This window comes from Lolium rigidum, chromosome 1 (assembly GCF_022539505.1).
Source record: "Lolium rigidum isolate FL_2022 chromosome 1, APGP_CSIRO_Lrig_0.1, whole genome shotgun sequence".
In the NCBI taxonomy this organism is placed as follows: Eukaryota; Viridiplantae; Streptophyta; class Magnoliopsida; order Poales; family Poaceae; genus Lolium; species Lolium rigidum.
In genome coordinates, this window is record NC_061508.1 from 192065532 (window position 1) to 192082852 (window position 17321).

General features: G+C 42.0%; 1 protein-coding gene and 2 long non-coding RNA genes across 3 annotated transcripts; 2 read left to right on the forward strand and 1 right to left on the reverse strand.

Annotated features, from left to right (window-relative positions):
• Positions 1-1668, forward strand: LOC124686925. The gene is made up of 3 exons (XR_006998007.1): positions 1-109; positions 1136-1285; positions 1628-1668. It is a non-coding gene; the product is annotated as an uncharacterized LOC124686925 (long non-coding RNA).
• Positions 1669-3373: 1705 nt separating this feature from the next.
• Positions 3374-5353, forward strand: LOC124686932. The gene is made up of 2 exons (XR_006998009.1): positions 3374-4294; positions 5197-5353. It is a non-coding gene; the product is annotated as an uncharacterized LOC124686932 (long non-coding RNA).
• A 5625-nt stretch (positions 5354-10978) lies between these two features.
• LOC124653967 (Werner Syndrome-like exonuclease) lies at positions 10979-11653 on the reverse strand. Its single transcript, XM_047193018.1, has one exon. It carries the CDS (start codon positions 11651-11653, stop codon positions 10979-10981), a length of 675 nt encoding a protein of 224 aa, XP_047048974.1.
• Between the last annotated feature and the right edge of the window lie 5668 nt (positions 11654-17321).

Below are 17321 nucleotides of genomic sequence, written 5' to 3' on the forward strand. Positions count from 1 at the left end.
GTGCAATTAATTATCAGATGCCCCTGCTCCGCGGGGACTTACTACAGACAATTGCAATCTGCATACCAGATCTGTTCTATGTCAGATGATCTTTCAGATGGATGTTGAGGTAAAAACTATAAGAACAGTGCAAAGACTCGAGGATCGCATTTCTTTTTTCAATGCTTACATTACTGTTGTACCTCCACCTTTCTTGCATATCACCATGCTATATTACAATCGGTTGTGGGAACTTGAGTGACGTGAAAGGTTTGCTTTTTGACATAAAAGAACGACCGTAAGAGAATCTGGAAGAAATCTAAATATAAAAGATCTGATGGTTATACGGTTGGTCATAACATGCTGCAAAAATGATTGTAGTATGAGACATTGAAATACAAAAATACTCTACTTTAGAGTGTGGTCCAGTGAAACTATTATATGCATTTTATTATTTTAAGAATTCACTACTAAATTTATTTTGGTAGTAGTGAAAGGTCTCATTGAATATATGGATTATTCTCATCGTGAGAGTAACTAGAAGAAGAATATCTTTTTCAGTTAATCATTGTTTAGCGCGTATGTGCTTTTAGTAAATATTATCTACTGCAGATATTAGAGGCTCCTTTATATCCATAGTTTGAGGTTCTTTAAGGATCAATTCTAATTATCAGGTGTCTGGTATCATTGTATTTGGCAAAACATGGTATTGTTGTTCAAAGCTTGCAGAGCATATGTACTGCAATTAAGTGCATTTATCCGTGAAATTGAGAAAGGCATCTCTGGTGCTTTCTCGGCTCTGTGATTCATGCCAGATATACATATAATCATTTTTAGTTTGACGGTGACTGTGCTTTAGGTTAGTCAAAGGACATGGATATTTTAAATTAACACGTGATGTTAAACTATACTATAAGGCTTTAAGATGGTTCTAATAAATTTGTTTATGATAATCTTTTCTTGATCTATGAAATTTCATCTATGCTCAAATGTTTGGTTTTTACTCTGTTTTTAGTATTTGAAATCTAGCCGATTAACACTATTGAGTTCATAATAATTGGAAAGCAGTCGAATGCTTCGGGTTGACTTTGCATTGTCACAACATGGCTTAAAACTATGCTTTGCTGATTGGTTGTATTTTTTGACCTTCATTCAGTAATTTCATGCAAATATGAAAGATCGTTCAAAGGAGACGGAACGTTATCTACCTGCGTGCTCTCTACCAGTGGTGCCCCTTGAAGTAATACTGGGTTGTCATGTGCTTCTTTCTTAAGATTCAGAATACTGGGATGTGATGTACCTTGAAGTAAGACTGGGTTATTTCTTAGATTTTTATTTATTATGGATCAAAAGCAAATATCTTAATGTAAAAGTTTAAAACAAGAAAAATTGATAATTAGAAAGGCATACTAGCTTGCACCCAGCCTGTTGCTGAAATAGACCAGGTCATAAGTGAAAGTTTCCAACAGATTGATTTTCTTTTGTTCATATGAAACCCAGTTTTTGATAGTACCAACAAGAGAAATATAATTAGTGCCTCTACAGAGTGACGAATAGGCAGCTTACCTATAGTTTAGTATTTCTTCATAATTGAGTTCTTGAACTAATCCGCTATTATTTTCTTTTCTTTTTTGACTCTGTTTTGTAGGTTCAGGTTCTAATAAATATTTGCCTTGGTCAAAGGAAAGCAGATATGAAGTTGATACCCATTTTGTTAGAATATCCAGCTTCAGTGAAAGGACCGGTAACTTGCATATTGGTTATCTGCACGTTTCTCATGTCCTTTTGTGAGCCAACTTAACTTTTGAATATTCATTCTTGTATAGGAAGCTAACCACATTCTTTTGGGGCGCCTGTTTGGCTTTGGATCACTTGCAAGGTCTTGGATGTTTCAAGATAGTGGACACGGGTCACATCTTCCGTTGTTATGAATGATTTTGTTGCTGAAGTTATACAACTTGGTCGTAGGTGGCTCTATGGTGTTCTGGTCTTGCGCTTGTGGTAGGCCAGTGCAGAAAAGGTGTGCTGCAATGCCATCATGGAGCCGGCGGCCGTCACGGAAACTCAAGCACACTTGCCTCTTCTACTGTACACCTAGGTATATGTTCTCTCTGGTACTATAATTTTCGTCTCTTATAAATTAAATTATGAACACTAGCTGCACACCAACATGCAATGTTTTTCAGCAATCAAACTTTTATATACTCTGCAATTGTAAGCTTTTTAATCGATCTGAATTTCGCATCTAGACTTCTTCCTTTAGTTAATTGGTTCTCTCTCCACAATTGGTGTCTGCTGCTATGTATGACTGCAAACCTGACATAATTTAGCTTTCTCTTAATTCTCCATTAGATTTACTTCTATTTTCTGTTATATTTCGAAGTCTATTTAAGCATGATCACAGTTACTAATTTTCTTGTGTTTACCTTTCTCTTACTATCCCATTATATTTACTTCCATGGCATTTCTTTCTAAGAAGCTATTACTTGCCAAATTTCATCTTTGCACTATTATATACTCTGATATCGCTGGAAATTTTGGTTCTTTGACTAAAAAGGGTTTGATTCATTTGTGCAACTTTGCTTAGAATCCGTGTGACCTGCAAAGCACTCATCTGTGTGACCTGCAAAACTGTCATGCATTTTATTATGAATTATTTGGACCGATTGGTCTAAAAGGTAACGAGTAACAACACACGTGTGATCTGATGTCAACCGAGATGCAGGTCCGAGATACTCCGCCATGCATGGCAGCTGGCGCCTCCTCCAATCCCCCCCCCCCCCCCCCCCCCTCATTGGCCCACACAGCCATAAAGTAATATCGCAACGCAGAGACATACGAATACGCTGACTCGTTGTCCATTCACTCCAGTGGATGCTTCAGCCATTTTTCTAATCATAGGTTACATTTCTTGACCTTTTGGTCTGTGGGTAAGAGAGTATGGATGCTCAAACAATCAACTCCGCATTGATACTTCATTTGCACGTGCACACATTCAATTCACTGGGGTTAGATTTCTAATTCTTTTGATGTTGATTACGCAATAATGTTGCTTGTGCATCCCAATTCAGTAGGGGTCATCTGCAACGGCCATTTTTGTTTCTAGAGGCATATGCCAAACCCATGACTTAAATAATTTGAGACCACTGGATTCGTAAGATTTTAAAACTGTTCTTCACCATTGTTCTGTGTCTGAAATATGTTGGTGTAGCCTATGAGGGAACCTACAGAACAGTTGTATCAGTCATGCAATTTCACGTGTGGTGCTTGCTCTCTTTCCTACGGAGATAGATGCTATTGGTGTATATACTTATATGTGATGATGCCATGATTGTCTGCCCACTAATGCTTGGTTATTTTTTGAGCGTGCGCTTTCTTGCATAATTCTGAGTTCAAAAGTAAAGGGGATTGAAATTATATTTTCTTGTTCCATTTTAATTTAGCTGACATAGAATTGTGACCAATTGGTACATAGACAACGCCATTTCTGACCTGAAGGGGAAATGAGAATAGGAGTTCAGTCTGTATATATCCAACTTGGATGTCCACTAAAACTAAACCCATCTGTCATGTATATGAACTGTGATCCTATTAACTTTACGTCAGAAAAATACCAGGTTGCTTAAAAGGGTGGATTTCACCGATTTGAAATTCAGCTTGTTTTCTTGGTTATGAGCTAAAAGCTTCTACTGATAGGCTGAAAAGTAAATCACTTGACCATATCAATTTACATCAATCAAAAACACTTCTGGTTGCCAATGCCGTTAGGATTTGTCTGCAGCTCCTGCTGTTCTTGGCTAGCGGATCAGATGGACTTTTGGGCAAAAGGATACCTTCAACTCACTTGTATATTTATTATTATTCAATGTTCTCCTTTGTTTTTAGATATGCTTTATGATTTTGATGTTGTTTCTTTTGCCGTGATCTGAAATAAGTTCTGGTTTAGTTATCTGTTTTCGTTTTTGTTAGGATAGGAAAACTACACAGATGGTCATGCTCTCAATCCTTCTTTGTTTAACTTGATTTTTGTTTCTCAGGTTAATCATGTAATCCTTACATAGATATTTCAGAAGCATATCACAGGATTTCTCCGCTTGAACTGGGAATGATAAATCTCCGCAACTGTATTTCTTCTTTGTTCCCATATATCCAGTCGTCCAAGATTGACCTATTAGTTAGACTTACGGAGTTTTTGAGTAGGTGCACTATTTTTTTACAGGGTAAGTGTTGGTTTTCAGTATCCTGTGGGACTGAAGCATTTCATTGTCAAATTTTGAAAGCATACCATCTATCGGTGAGATTATCTCACAACCATGTGTGTATATGTTTTGTTTTCAGATGTCAACTCCACTATTTCATCCTCTGTTCTCTCATTTAATTCAGATATATGACTATTATAGTCTTTCCCTCTTTCACTGCCACTCCCTTTATTTTGGAGAGTTGTTATAAATAATCACCATACTAACTATCTGTATGTAGTGCAAAAATTATTTAGTTCACATTCAAACCTAGGGTGGCATTAAGTAGCTGACGTTTGTCGATCTACCAACCCAATATATAAATAATTTGTTCTATTCTTGATAGAAATTTCAATACAAGGTACCTTAAATGCAGAAATGTTTTATTTGATATCCCCATCTCTCACAGATGCTCCAGACAATAGGTACATATATCTAAACCTATCTTTCAGAGATGCCCCATACAATAGATACATATCCTGGAGTCTCTTTTCCATCAAGAGTAGGGTGTCAAGCGGTGTCCCGCATAATCAAAACTAGAGCAAACTGAACCTGTAACTGATGCAAAATTAGCAGTGTTAGTGAAGAGATTTGTCCCGCATCCTGCCCCGCTTGACACCGTACTGAAGATCAATTTCCCAGTTTATATGATCCAGAATATGGGTAATAGGTTTTGCGCTACTTGTGTATACGTATTGTCTCTTATATTCCTGCTTTAGCTTTTAAGAACCATATCTGGATGAAGTGGTCTATCCTTCGAAATTAAGTATGTCAGTAAAACATCACTATGTTTCTTCCCGTCCTCATGCATGTTTTGTAAAATAGACTGTTGCCAACCTTTTTTTACCCATTCAACACGATATTGTGCTGCTCTTGACTACCGTACGGTATGATATCACATGAATATTGTCTTTGTTGTTACTCAACAGCCAGCTGTTAAATGGAGGTTGTCAAAATTCTAACCAATGTCATGATCCAGGTCATGTTCCATGCTCCAGGACATGCTGAAGAAACTGCAACTTCCCAATCAAATAACAGTCAGAGCACAAGATATATGGTTCTGAGTGAAAGGAAAATACTGAAAAACTATAGCCAGAATGGGCTTGTCATTGAAGATTATGCTACCGCTTCTATGTCCTCCAGCGTCGTAACATGGCGCCACAGAGTGCCTGTGTGTGTGTGGCGAGACAGATTCGTGGCGACACTCCCTCATTGAGTGCCACCATGCAAGAAGTGTGTGGGGTTTAGCGCCGGTGGAGATCAGCGATTATGTGCAACACCTGTATGAGCCACACGCGCGCGGATGGTTACAAGCGATGATGAAAGATCTTTCTCACGAGGAGTCGACCAGGGTCGTGATCACGCTGTGGGCTCTGTGGCACGCTAGGCGTAAAATTATTCACGAAGGGCAGTTTCAGAGCCCGTTCTCGACGCATTGTTTCATTGAGAGGTTCAAAGTGGAGCTTCAGATCGCGGAGCCTGTTCCGAGGACCTTGCCGGCGGGGTCGATCAGCGGGCCAAAGTGGCTACCCCCGCCCCCTGGCCATGTCAAGGTGAATGTCGATGCGGCAGTCTCGAAGAATTTCCCAGCTGCGGCGATATCGGCCGTTGCTCGTGATGAAGGGGGGCAGTTTTTGGGCGCCTCCGTTGTGGTCCTACAGGGGGTGTCGGATCCTGAGAGCTTGGAGGCAATGGCATGCAGGGAGGGGCTGGCGTTAGCAGCTGATCTCCTGGTACAACGTATCCGAGTGGCGTCGGACTGTCTGAATGTCATCCGTAGCATTGCAGGAGAAGGTAAAGGCTTGTATGGACATGTAGTCCAGGAGTTGTGGGCTAGGAGAAGTGACTTCCAGGTTTGTCAGTTTGTTCATGAAGGGAGGAGGTCAAATGGCGACGCACATTGTCTGGCGAGAGGCTCAGTGTCTAGAGCTTTGGGCTGGCATGTCTGGTTTACAGGACCAGAGGGTCTTAGGAGTAATATTCTTGCTGATTGTAATGAACCTGTAATCACTGAGCAGCGAGTTTCTGACGCACTCTTTTCCTTACCAGGGTACCGAAGGGGACTGGAAGGTTTTTAATGAGGCGGCTCGCGATGCTTTAATAAAGCATTGTTTTTATCTCAAAAAAAATATACAATATATTTCTCTATATTTTCTTTACGTCTATTTATTACTAATTACTACTTATTATTGGCTTGTATTACTTAATTGATCTGTCTAATTTTGTGCTGGTCCCAGTAATTAAGTCAACTACATTCTCTTTGTTCCTTTTTTGAAAAATATATTTTTTTACAAAATATTAATCAGTGTGGAAGACAATTTTATCAGCTATGTCGTGTCCTCTAAAGACTGTCCTTCCTTTGTAATTGACATGTACATACGAATTAGGTTCCCGCTGCAAGTCCCCTTGTGCAACTTTGTGGATATTGCTTTTGTAAGCTCGTTCGTGCTAAGTTGTTTTTGTACTCGAAAATAGCTAACGGAACCCGGGTACGCGCGAGGATGAAACTTGACCAATTAGAGAGCAGCAGGTGGCTGACACCATACGTATATCCATCATATATATGTCTGTATTTTGCGAGTATTGAATTGTGTCTGACAACGCGTTGGCATTAACTCCTCCAAAACTCTCCTTCGTCTCCACTCTCCACCTCTTCCTCCTCCTCCCAAACAGCGCCACATTTTCCCCTCCGCGCAAGCCCCGCCCAAGCGGCCGCACGCCACGCCGCCGCCGGCTCAGGTGCTCGACAACCTCCTTGAAACCGTGATCCTCTTCTTCGCCGCCCCGCGCGACTCCCTCGCCGCCTCCGTGGCCCGCGCCGCTCCCATCACCCGCTCCAGCTCTCGTCGCCGTCCGCAACGACTTCACAAGCATTAACATATCAAGCCCCTAATTTCTTCAGCCTCCCGTTGCTCAACAGCTTTCAATTTCGTTCGCATCTAGTATTGAGCTTTCTTTCACCTTGCAGGACGTGGGGATGGCAATGCTGCTTCAAGCCAGCGCAGAGCCGTTCGTCGTTCTCTCCTCACGGACTTGTCCTTTTGGCCATTCCTGTTAGCCAATACTACGACTGATTCCTACTGCTCAAGGACCACCGGCAACAGGAACACCGGCCGCGGCTGTGGTGATTGGATCGAGGACCGGCGGCCGCAGGCGCGGGTGTGGCCACGGGAACGCCGTCGAGTGACTGCCGGAACGCCGGCAGTGGGAACACCGGGCGCGGCCGCCGGAACGCCGGGCGACCGGTCGCGGTGATTTGCTCGAGGACCGCCGGCCGCTGGCGCTCCTCCTCCGCCCAAGCTCCAAGGCTGTGAGCTGCCCCGACCGCCGTGGTGCCACGCCGGAGCTCCAAAGCCGCGAGCTGCTCCGATAGTGTTACTCCTCCCCCACTCTAGTTCTCCGGCCACCGGTGCTCCTCCGGCCTAGAGCTTCAAGGCATCAAGCTTCTTCCCCCGTCGTGTTCCTTCGCGGAGCTTCTCTGTCCGCCCTGCACCTCCGGCCAAGCTCCGAGGCCACGAGCTCCTCTACAGCCGTACTTCTCTTCCGCGAGCTTGTGCTGATGTTTCTCGAATCAGGAAAGATATGCATGTGTATGTTCTTCTCTGGGAGCTCTATTTGACTCAATTTTTTTTCTAATTTGGATGTTATGTGAAGAAATAGCGCTTGTTCTTGACTTCTTGGTGGATTCTACCACAATTATTTTCACTATCCGGATTAGTACAGATTCTCCTTATTTCTCTTTTGATTTGAGTTGTAATATAAATGAAGCAAAATGTTCTATTTGGATTAGTACAGTGTCACATTTTCACTATCTGCACCACTAATACAAAATGTTTAATTTAAACTATGACAAAATCACATGTTTAACTATCTGCAACATTAATACAAAATGTTCAATTTAGATTATAGAAAACCATACTTTTGACAATCTACACCATTATCACAAAATGTTCAATTTAGACTAGTACAAAATCAAAATGTTCAATTTAGACTAGTACAAAATCAAAATGTTTAATTCGTTACTTTTTTTTTTCTATCTACACAAGTGATAAAAAAATCTGTTCAAAACTTTGATTCACAAATGTTTAATATGTTACCTAGTTATTTTAATTAGAACCATTCACTTCAGATTGACAAAAACAAAGTCCTACCGTGCATAATAGTCAAGAATATTTAATGTTTCTGCACCCTGCACTGAAATCACAGTTAAAGCAGCCCTGTATGCATACGTGTCACGGATGTATACACATGTGTATTAAGCTTACCAACACAGATTAAAGATTCGTATAGACTGCTGGCTATATTACGTGCTAATCTCGCGGCGGTAATCAACGTCTGAGATGTCGACCTCGCCCGTTGCCAGGTTCCGAACGTTCGGGTCGTTTTTGTACTTCCCTTTTTAAACGACTAAGTTCTGTGTATCTTCCCTACCGCCTACTCACATTAGATTTTCATACATGGTTAACATAGCAGTTGCCAAATTATTTGTCAGTGTGAAAGTCGGAGAACGTGCTCCAAGGCTCGTCCCTGAAATACTTTTTTCCTACTCCATTTGTAATTTTGTGTTATTTATCCCAAGTTCATCCCTATTGGCTTCGTTTTATAAAACTAAAAAAAATATTATTATTTTTTCACCTAATTTTTATCGTGGTTATAGAAAGTGCACATCGGTTTGAGTTTCACGGGATCGTGCGCCAAGGCGCACTTCTGAATCTAGTTCATTAGTACTGGCGGACTACACACACCAACTCTAAGACTAGCCCCAATGGGAGTATCATAAGTAGTATCATGCATGCCATGTTGGCAAAAATCTGATGTGTCACATCAATTAATGAGGTGAGAGATGAAAGTAGTATGATAATATGATACCGTATCATGACACATAAACCTAGAAAACTTCATGAGAAATACATCATGTAAACATATTTGCATTGAGATTCTATAAAACATTAAATATGACATAAGTATGATACCATATTATGATACTATGCATTGTGGAGGTGGTACCACATACTAGTATCATGTGCATGATACTAGTGTATGATACTTTCCATTGTGACTAGTCTAATGCGGCTGTAGAGGCACTATAGGGGCGTGCTGGTGAAGATGCTCTTAACAACACGAGTGTGTCTCAACGCCATTACTACCGAAACTTGAAGGGAGAGATTAACGCCAAAGATTTGGCACACACCCTGGTTAAGCTGTTTCATTTTCTAGGACGATTCCGTTTTCTTGGGGAGACTACCATTTTATTTTTTTTCCTATTAATTATATTAACATTACTAGTTCTTTGTAATCTTGTAGATTATAGGATTGCATCGTGAGTCGTATTAGTCATGAGTTACAACATGAGTTGCGACTGAGATTTGTTCATTCACATATTAGATTGCAAGTGAAAATTCGCTAGACCAGTGGATTGCACTTTGATTCGTGCAATTATGCATTTTAACGTGGATTGCAATTGCAACTGATATTCGATGACATCACCCAACTAAGAATTATATTGTATGAACTATTATCTGTGTCAAAATTTGTTGTACTAGAGAGAGATTAATAATATAGAGACGCCCCCAATATGAATATGGTCTCCATTTGTGGGTATGCCAACTTTTCATACCATCATATTAGAGTGGAGATCATTCATTCTGGTTTATTGGTCTATTCCTTGTGCTGCACAAAGCTTCGAACGTCAGGACTTGGATCATTTCAGTGGTGTGAACTTGTGGAGCCAAACTAGTATCACTGCCACAGTATTGCATTATAGTTATGTTTACACACAATAATTATCAATCAAGGGCAGACCAATAGATCATGGTGAGCACATTTCTCCAACATACTTTCGTTGCAGTGAATTAATTTTCATGGATCGGATTACTAAAGATACCATCCCCATGTTGTTCCCACTGTGTCACCGGAGGTGGGCAACAAAACCTCCATTGTTGATCATCAGATTTAACGGTGGGAACCCTTTGAGCATGATCTCGGTGAAAACTATTCAACATCTACAGCTCGTTGCTCATAAACCCCAAGTGCATCCACCAGATAGAAAGAATAAAAAGGTGGAAGAGTCACCCAGAGAGCATCAACTGGTATGGAGCATAAAGGAAACCAGATTGCAATTGCAGCAAGTTTGAGCCAAGTACGTCACCGAACAAACAACCTGTTTGACTCCAATTATATTCTTCATATCTTCTATGCAAATCATGGCCATCTAGAACTTGTTCTATGCAGCTCAGCTCTGCTTTCTCTTGCTCTTTAGTGAGGTTTGTAATCTTATATTTATGTTCAGAAAATAAATTGATTTGGTGAACGGATTAGAGTGCGTAGCAAATTTGGTAAGTGAGATTTGATAACTTGTTATTCAAATGAGAATTTGGTGAATGAGATTCGGTGAAGAAACAATTGCCAAACCTTGAGAGCAAATAGTAAATTTGAAACATCCTATCTTAATTGAAAGAAGTGCCGATATGCATCACATGAATAAAATTAACTGGTCCAGCCCAAATGTTCAGTAAAAGGAGTCCTAATCATTATTAATGTATGTCTGCTTCCGTTTTTCATTACAGATCAATAGTTGAGCACGAGCAAAAGAAAGACAAGGAAGTTCTGATCAACACTAATGTCTGTCTGCTTCCGTTGATCCATTACAGATCCATAAACTCGTAAACCATAGTACTGCTTAATGCTACGAGATCACGAACGCACTAGCACTTAAAGGTAGAAGGTAGAGTTTGCAGGAACCACGCCGTGCGTCCATTACCTCAGTCCTCGTCAGAGGTGTAGTCCTCGTCAGAAGTGTAGTCCTCGACAGCGGCAAGGCAGTGTACATGAGAGTAGTCGCCGGTGAGCAGCTTCCGGCCGACCTCGAAGGAGACGAAGGCGTCGATGCAGGCGTACTCGATCTGCTCTTCCGATAGCTCGTAGGCGTCCCACGGCCCCATAGTCACGTTGCGTGGCTTCTCGATGTTGACCCCCATGACGGCGCTCGCGATGCCCTTGAGCCCGGCTTGACGGAGCCCGGGCATTTGCATCCTGTCCGCCGCGAGGCCGCGCAGGTCAATGGTGTTGGCCACCTGGAGGTGGTGGTCTTTGCTGAGGAGGTTGGCATCCCCCTGCACGGCGACGCCGACGAAACGGAAGCTGCGGTCGGCCAGGAACTCAGCCAGGGCGTCGGGGATGTAGTCGGCGTGGAGGAGCTGGAAGATGAGGCAGCGGCGGCCGACGCAGAGCTGCAGGAGCGCCGCCGGGTTCTGCACGCGGCTGTAGCTGGGGCGCCACTCCACGTCCAGCCCGACGATGAGCTTGTGGTAGACCCAGCGGTACATGCAGCGGATCTCCTGGAGCCAGCGCTCGACGGCTGTGCCGGAGGACGTGACGGTGGTCTTGATGTCGTGCCCCTCGAAGGCGACATACTTGACGTACGTCTCGTCCGCCATTGGCTGATGGTCCTTGCGAGCGAAGACGACGAGGGAAGGACGGGACTGAGATCGACGGGGTCAAGAGCGAGGAAGACTGAACGGCGTCGAGAAGCACGGCGGGGACCTGTTGTTATATAGGAGATCCACTCGGAGACATCCCAAAATAAACCCTGAAACTATTTGATTTTCCAAAACAAAAGTATCCAGGATCCAGATAGAACTAGTATACTACTACTAGTAGTACTTTGGATAGAACACGTTTGAATAAAAAAATTTAAAGAAAGATCCAAATCTACATAAGTTCACAAGAAGTATAAAGCATTCCAAACATAACATAAATTAAATAGGGATTTTTGGACCACCTAACAACCCCTACTACTGCCGGAACGAGCCGCCGACGTGCCGCTGTCACCGCTCCCTTACCGGAGCCAGCCTGGTGATGTTGATGACAGTCGAGAAGTATTCGTGCAAATAAAATTATATGAAATGTCCACTATAATTCCATAGGAGTAATTTATATGAAATAAAATTTGTTTGATTTTGCCACAGAAAACACAAAAGTTATTTAAAAAGATATGTTGTTACATTTTCTATAAATTCTAATTCAAATGATTGCTTATGAAATAATTCTATGACAATCAATCCTACAAAATAATAATAAAATCTATAGGATTTCATGCAACAAATTATCCACACAAATAATTTGAGAGCTCATTTGATTCAAAGTAATGCCGTAGGAATTCTGCAGGATTTTCATCCTTAAGAATCTTTTTTATGGGCACGTTTGATTCATAGAATTAGAACCCTTAGAAATGCATAGCACTTTTTCTATACGATTGCAATGCACTATGTTTTGTAGAATTTTTTTTATCAACTCAACCTCATGTTATAATGCTTTGGTTTTTTTCTATGATTCAAATGCTACTTAAAGAAATTTCATATAAGTTTCAAATAATGTAGGATTTAACTAGACGGAACATTTTAATCCTACACTTTTTTCTATTCCTTCGTTCTAAAATTCCTAGGAATCAAATAAGAACTCCTTTAATGCGTACGATATGAAAAACATAAGAATAGAAAAGGCAAAGGGCATGCACATTTAAATCCTATGAAAAGATAAGATGTGTTTGATTGTTGCAAAGGAATTTTTTCATTAGGTATGTCCTAATGGTATAAGATTTACACTAAAAAATTTCTATAAGATTAATTTCTCTAGAATGTGTTTGATTGTTGCAAAGAAAATTTTCATTAGGTATGTCCTAATGGTATAAAATTTACACTAAATTTTTTCTATAAGATTAATTTCTATAGAATGTGTTCTTATAAATTTCTCAGAGAATCTAAATCCTATACAATTCTTTTAAAAATTCTATGAATCAAAAGAGCCCCTAAACCGTGAACCAAACAGGTCCTGAGTTTATTAAATGAAACAAGAGAGGTTGATGGATTCACAAGCGAGCATTGCAGAAACTTGCGCTGTTCTGCCGTTGCCGTTCTGCTTGCTTTTCTGGTACCGTCTCTGTAGATAGTAGAGGTGTGACATCAGGTCAACTGGCAGTGTGGCAGTGGCAACACAGGCACAGAACGAAAAAGAAGGAATCAAGTTGTCAGGCAAGGAGCTTCACCCGTCTCTTCCCTTTGCCGTGCTCAACACAAAAGCAGTTCTTGTCGGATTTGACCACACTGTACGCGCTTGTCCATTGTCGTGTCAAGCGCTCAAGGCTAGTGTGCAAAATCAAAATACCAATGTTCGCAACTCATTATTTCACCAGGCTCCATGATAATTGAACTGCCATGCATTTCTTAAAATTAAAATCGTGCAACTCAGTTATGGCCTATTTTCGGATCTGCCGTCTTAATAACTACAAATAATTTCTATGATACTAAGCATCTCTAGCAGCCTGATACATTTTAAACACTAAAAATAACCGCTCGCGTATGTTTGCATCAGATCGTGGATGTAGAAATGGTCGTCAGACCACGATTGTTGGTTTGCGTCTGAGGGTGCTCTAGCAGCCTCACACATTATGTCCGACAAGGCCAGCTGGGGTTATTTGCACCGAAAATGTGCAATATATGAATCAAATTGGCCATACAAAACAACGGAAATAGAGGTTTATATACCTTATTATTATAACCAAATAAATGCGAAAATCTACATGCATCAAGCATTAAAATACATAGAGAGTAGTCCACAATTAACAAATAAAAGTAGATAAGATTGGCTACTAATCCATATGTTTATGCCCAGCCAATTCTCACTGATGGTCAGTCAAATCCTTCTGGAGACGTTTGAAAAATGCTAACTTGAACGCTCATATTAGGAACTCCTTCCAGGTACTTTCCCTAGGGTTTGGCTGAACCAACTCACCGTCAAACACCCATCCATTTTCATCGCGGTCATCATAACGCTCTATCTCGACGATCATGTTATGCATGATCACACAATAGGTCATCACCTCATGCATGGTATGAAGAGACCATGTTCTAGTTGGGTGACGAACAGTAACCCACCGAGCTTCGAGCACACCAAAAATCCACTCCACATCTTTCCTACAAGCCTCTTGCATCTTGGCAAATCTCTTATCTTTTTCTGTTTGAGGATTATGACTCTTCACTAGTGTGGCTAGTGAGGATAAATGCCATCATCAAAATATAATGGCTTGTCATCTGTATTGCCATTGATCAGTGCACATGGATGTCATTGTGCGAACCGACCATGTCAAAAAAAAAGAGTACCAAATCCACAAATATTGCGATACCACGGCCTCCAGAATAACAGTGCAGCCCTCGGAATGGCCGTTGTAGTAACACTGCCATGCAAATGAACAGTTCTTCCACTCTCAATGCGGGCAATTGATGCTACCGATCATGTCCGGCAACCTCTAGCCTCATTTATTGGCAACGGCCATCTAGTGCCCTTAACAATTGGGGCAGCAAAGTGCCTTATTGACAGAGTTTCCAGCACCTCTCCACCCCGCCACCTCCGGCTCCAACCAAGGAAGCGCCATGGAGAGAGCAAAAACTACCAGACAACCATGGATTCGACCCAAAGAATCCATAGACAAACTCCCGGCATGAAGCCAAAAACTAGCATAACGCCAAAACAGAGAACTACTCCAACCTTTATTAAAACTACTATGAACAGACCTAGATCTGGCGCCTCTCCTTAGCCTCTTCCAGCCGGCGTCGCCGCCAGGAAGGGCATCAGGTCGGCCCGGCACACGGAGGTCGACTCTCTGGGGCTCAAGTACAGCTCGCCAAACACCCCATTCACGGCTCGACAAAACTGGTACATGGATTCATGGCATGTGCTCTCACTCATTCGTAGGTACTCCTCAAAGATATCACCAGGCATTCCATATAAAAACATGCGAATAACTGCAGAGCATTTCTGGTAAGAGGTGAAGCCTAACTTACCAGTGGCATCGGACCTGTATTGGAAGTAGGGGTCGTAGTCTCTGACGTCCCGTAAAATGACCATGAACACGTCTCTTGACATCCGGTACTAGAGCTGGAACATGTTCTCGTTGTACACATGATCAGTGAGGTGGAAGTCGTCTTTGTAGAGCCAGCCATGCCCGCCGACTCGGTTGCGCGGCATCTTGCCCCGGTGGCCCTTCATCGAGCCCCAGTACACCGTTGTTTGTAATGGGCCTTGTGGAGGATGAAGGCTGCATCAACCATGAATTGCGACATCTCGTCGGATTGTTTGTCAGAAGAGCTGTAAATGCACTTCCTGCGTAGCCTCTCGAGTGATTGCATGATGTCCATCTACGAGGCACCAAAAGGCAACAGTGCATCAGTAGCGAGTCAAGTTGGCACATAATGGACGGAAATGGCGTCTAAAAAGTGCACCGGCTCATACCGGCAGTTTATCGAACATGTCCTGAGCGTCGAGGCCGGCAGGCGCTCCTTGCATATGTGCGGCCTACAAGGATGCGTGCGACGCGAGTAGGACCTCCCCACTACCCTAGATCCGAGCCTAGACTGAGGAGGAGGCGTGGCATAGAGAGACCTGGTCGACTACGGTGGTGTGGCGCGGCGGCGGTGGGGTGGCGGCGTCGCCATAGGGCTCCAAAGAAGGGGCAGGGGGCACGAGCGGACTCTGTTCTATTTTGATCTCCCTGACATGCGGGGTTGGCTAGGAATACAAGGTCACGAAACGCGTTCGCAGCGCAAATTTGGGTCGAGTTTACATCTCCGCGGAGAAGATAGTTATTTTGTGTCGAGCCGCTAAGTACAGACTCATTTTTCGACCGTGTGAACACTTTGCATCCGTTTAGGTCAGGCCGCTGAACATCCTTAGGAGAAAATATCATGTAGTTGAGCATTGAAGAATTAAACTGATACCGGACCAAATTCAATTTGCTAGAAAATGCGTGAGCGTTTAATATGCAGCTAGGATTTCCGACAAGATGTTACTGATTCTGGCACAAACTATGCACTTTTTTTTTGCAAGATAGTGGAGGTGAAGTTTTGATTCCAGGGTGCGTATGAATCTATCGTAAAAAAATGCATAGAAAATAAATTTTAAGATATCAAAAAATATCTGCGTACAGCTAGATATTCTATGTTGGAATATAAGTTTTCAAGAAAAAAAAAGAACATTTTACTTGGGCTATGAAAAAAACATAAAAATGTCCCTTAAATAGTTATGTTGGAGAATCAAAATTTATCTTTTTGCGTGAGTAAAAAATCTCTTCTTTAATCTGCTGGGTTGAGCGCTAGCATAAACGATTATTGGGCCTCTCATTTTGTCTGTGTCATTGGTATCTCGGGTTTTTCGTTATTTCGGTTAATTAGGGGTCAAAATCGAATTTAAATTGATAATTTTGGTTTATCACATTTACGCACCAAAATTAGTGTTGGTTAATTCAGTTTCGGTGCATTAAGTTCTGGTTAATTCGGGTTTAGCGTTTGTTTTCGGTTTTTATGCCCACTCCCATACATATGTACATTTGCATACCTAAATTCGAAAGTATATGTACCTTACCCAAAAATGACAAGTTCCGAATGAACAATATGAGGGTCAGCAATACCCATGTCCATAAAATTATCTTTATAAGTGTGCATGCTTGTTGCTGATATGAAAATTTCAAATTCATGGTGTTGTCTCTAATTACTTTGTGCACCATGAATGTGTTATAAAGTTTATATAAAATGTATATTTTTAGACAAATCTCATATATTGATTAGATTCCCTTTAGCAATGTCCATAATATCATCTAGTAAAAAGCATCTCCACCGGCGATCGCCAAATAGGCGTCGACAAGTGTCTAGACAGTGTTCTATTTAGGGCGCCAACACCTGCTCCCTCTATTTGAGGGGTCTATCCGATCCCCCATAAGAAACCCCCAATTCTTTTGAACAAACAAATTTAAACAAACTTAGAAATTTCATTCAATTTTAGGTTTATTTACAAAGTTTGAATGAAATTTAAATTAAACTAAATTAAACCCTAGTTCACTGGCCGTCTGTCAGGCGCGAATCTCCTGCCTCCTCATCGTTCTTCCCCTCTGCCACCGTATGCTCCCGCGATCGCCTCTCCACCCTTGGTTCGCGCCACTAGCAGGATTCCTACGAGCCTCGCTTCCTCGCGGGCGGGCGCCTCGGTCTGGTGCTGAGAGTTGACCTCAATCAGCCTCTGCCTTGGCCGCCACGAGGAGGCAACCAACCTCCTCCA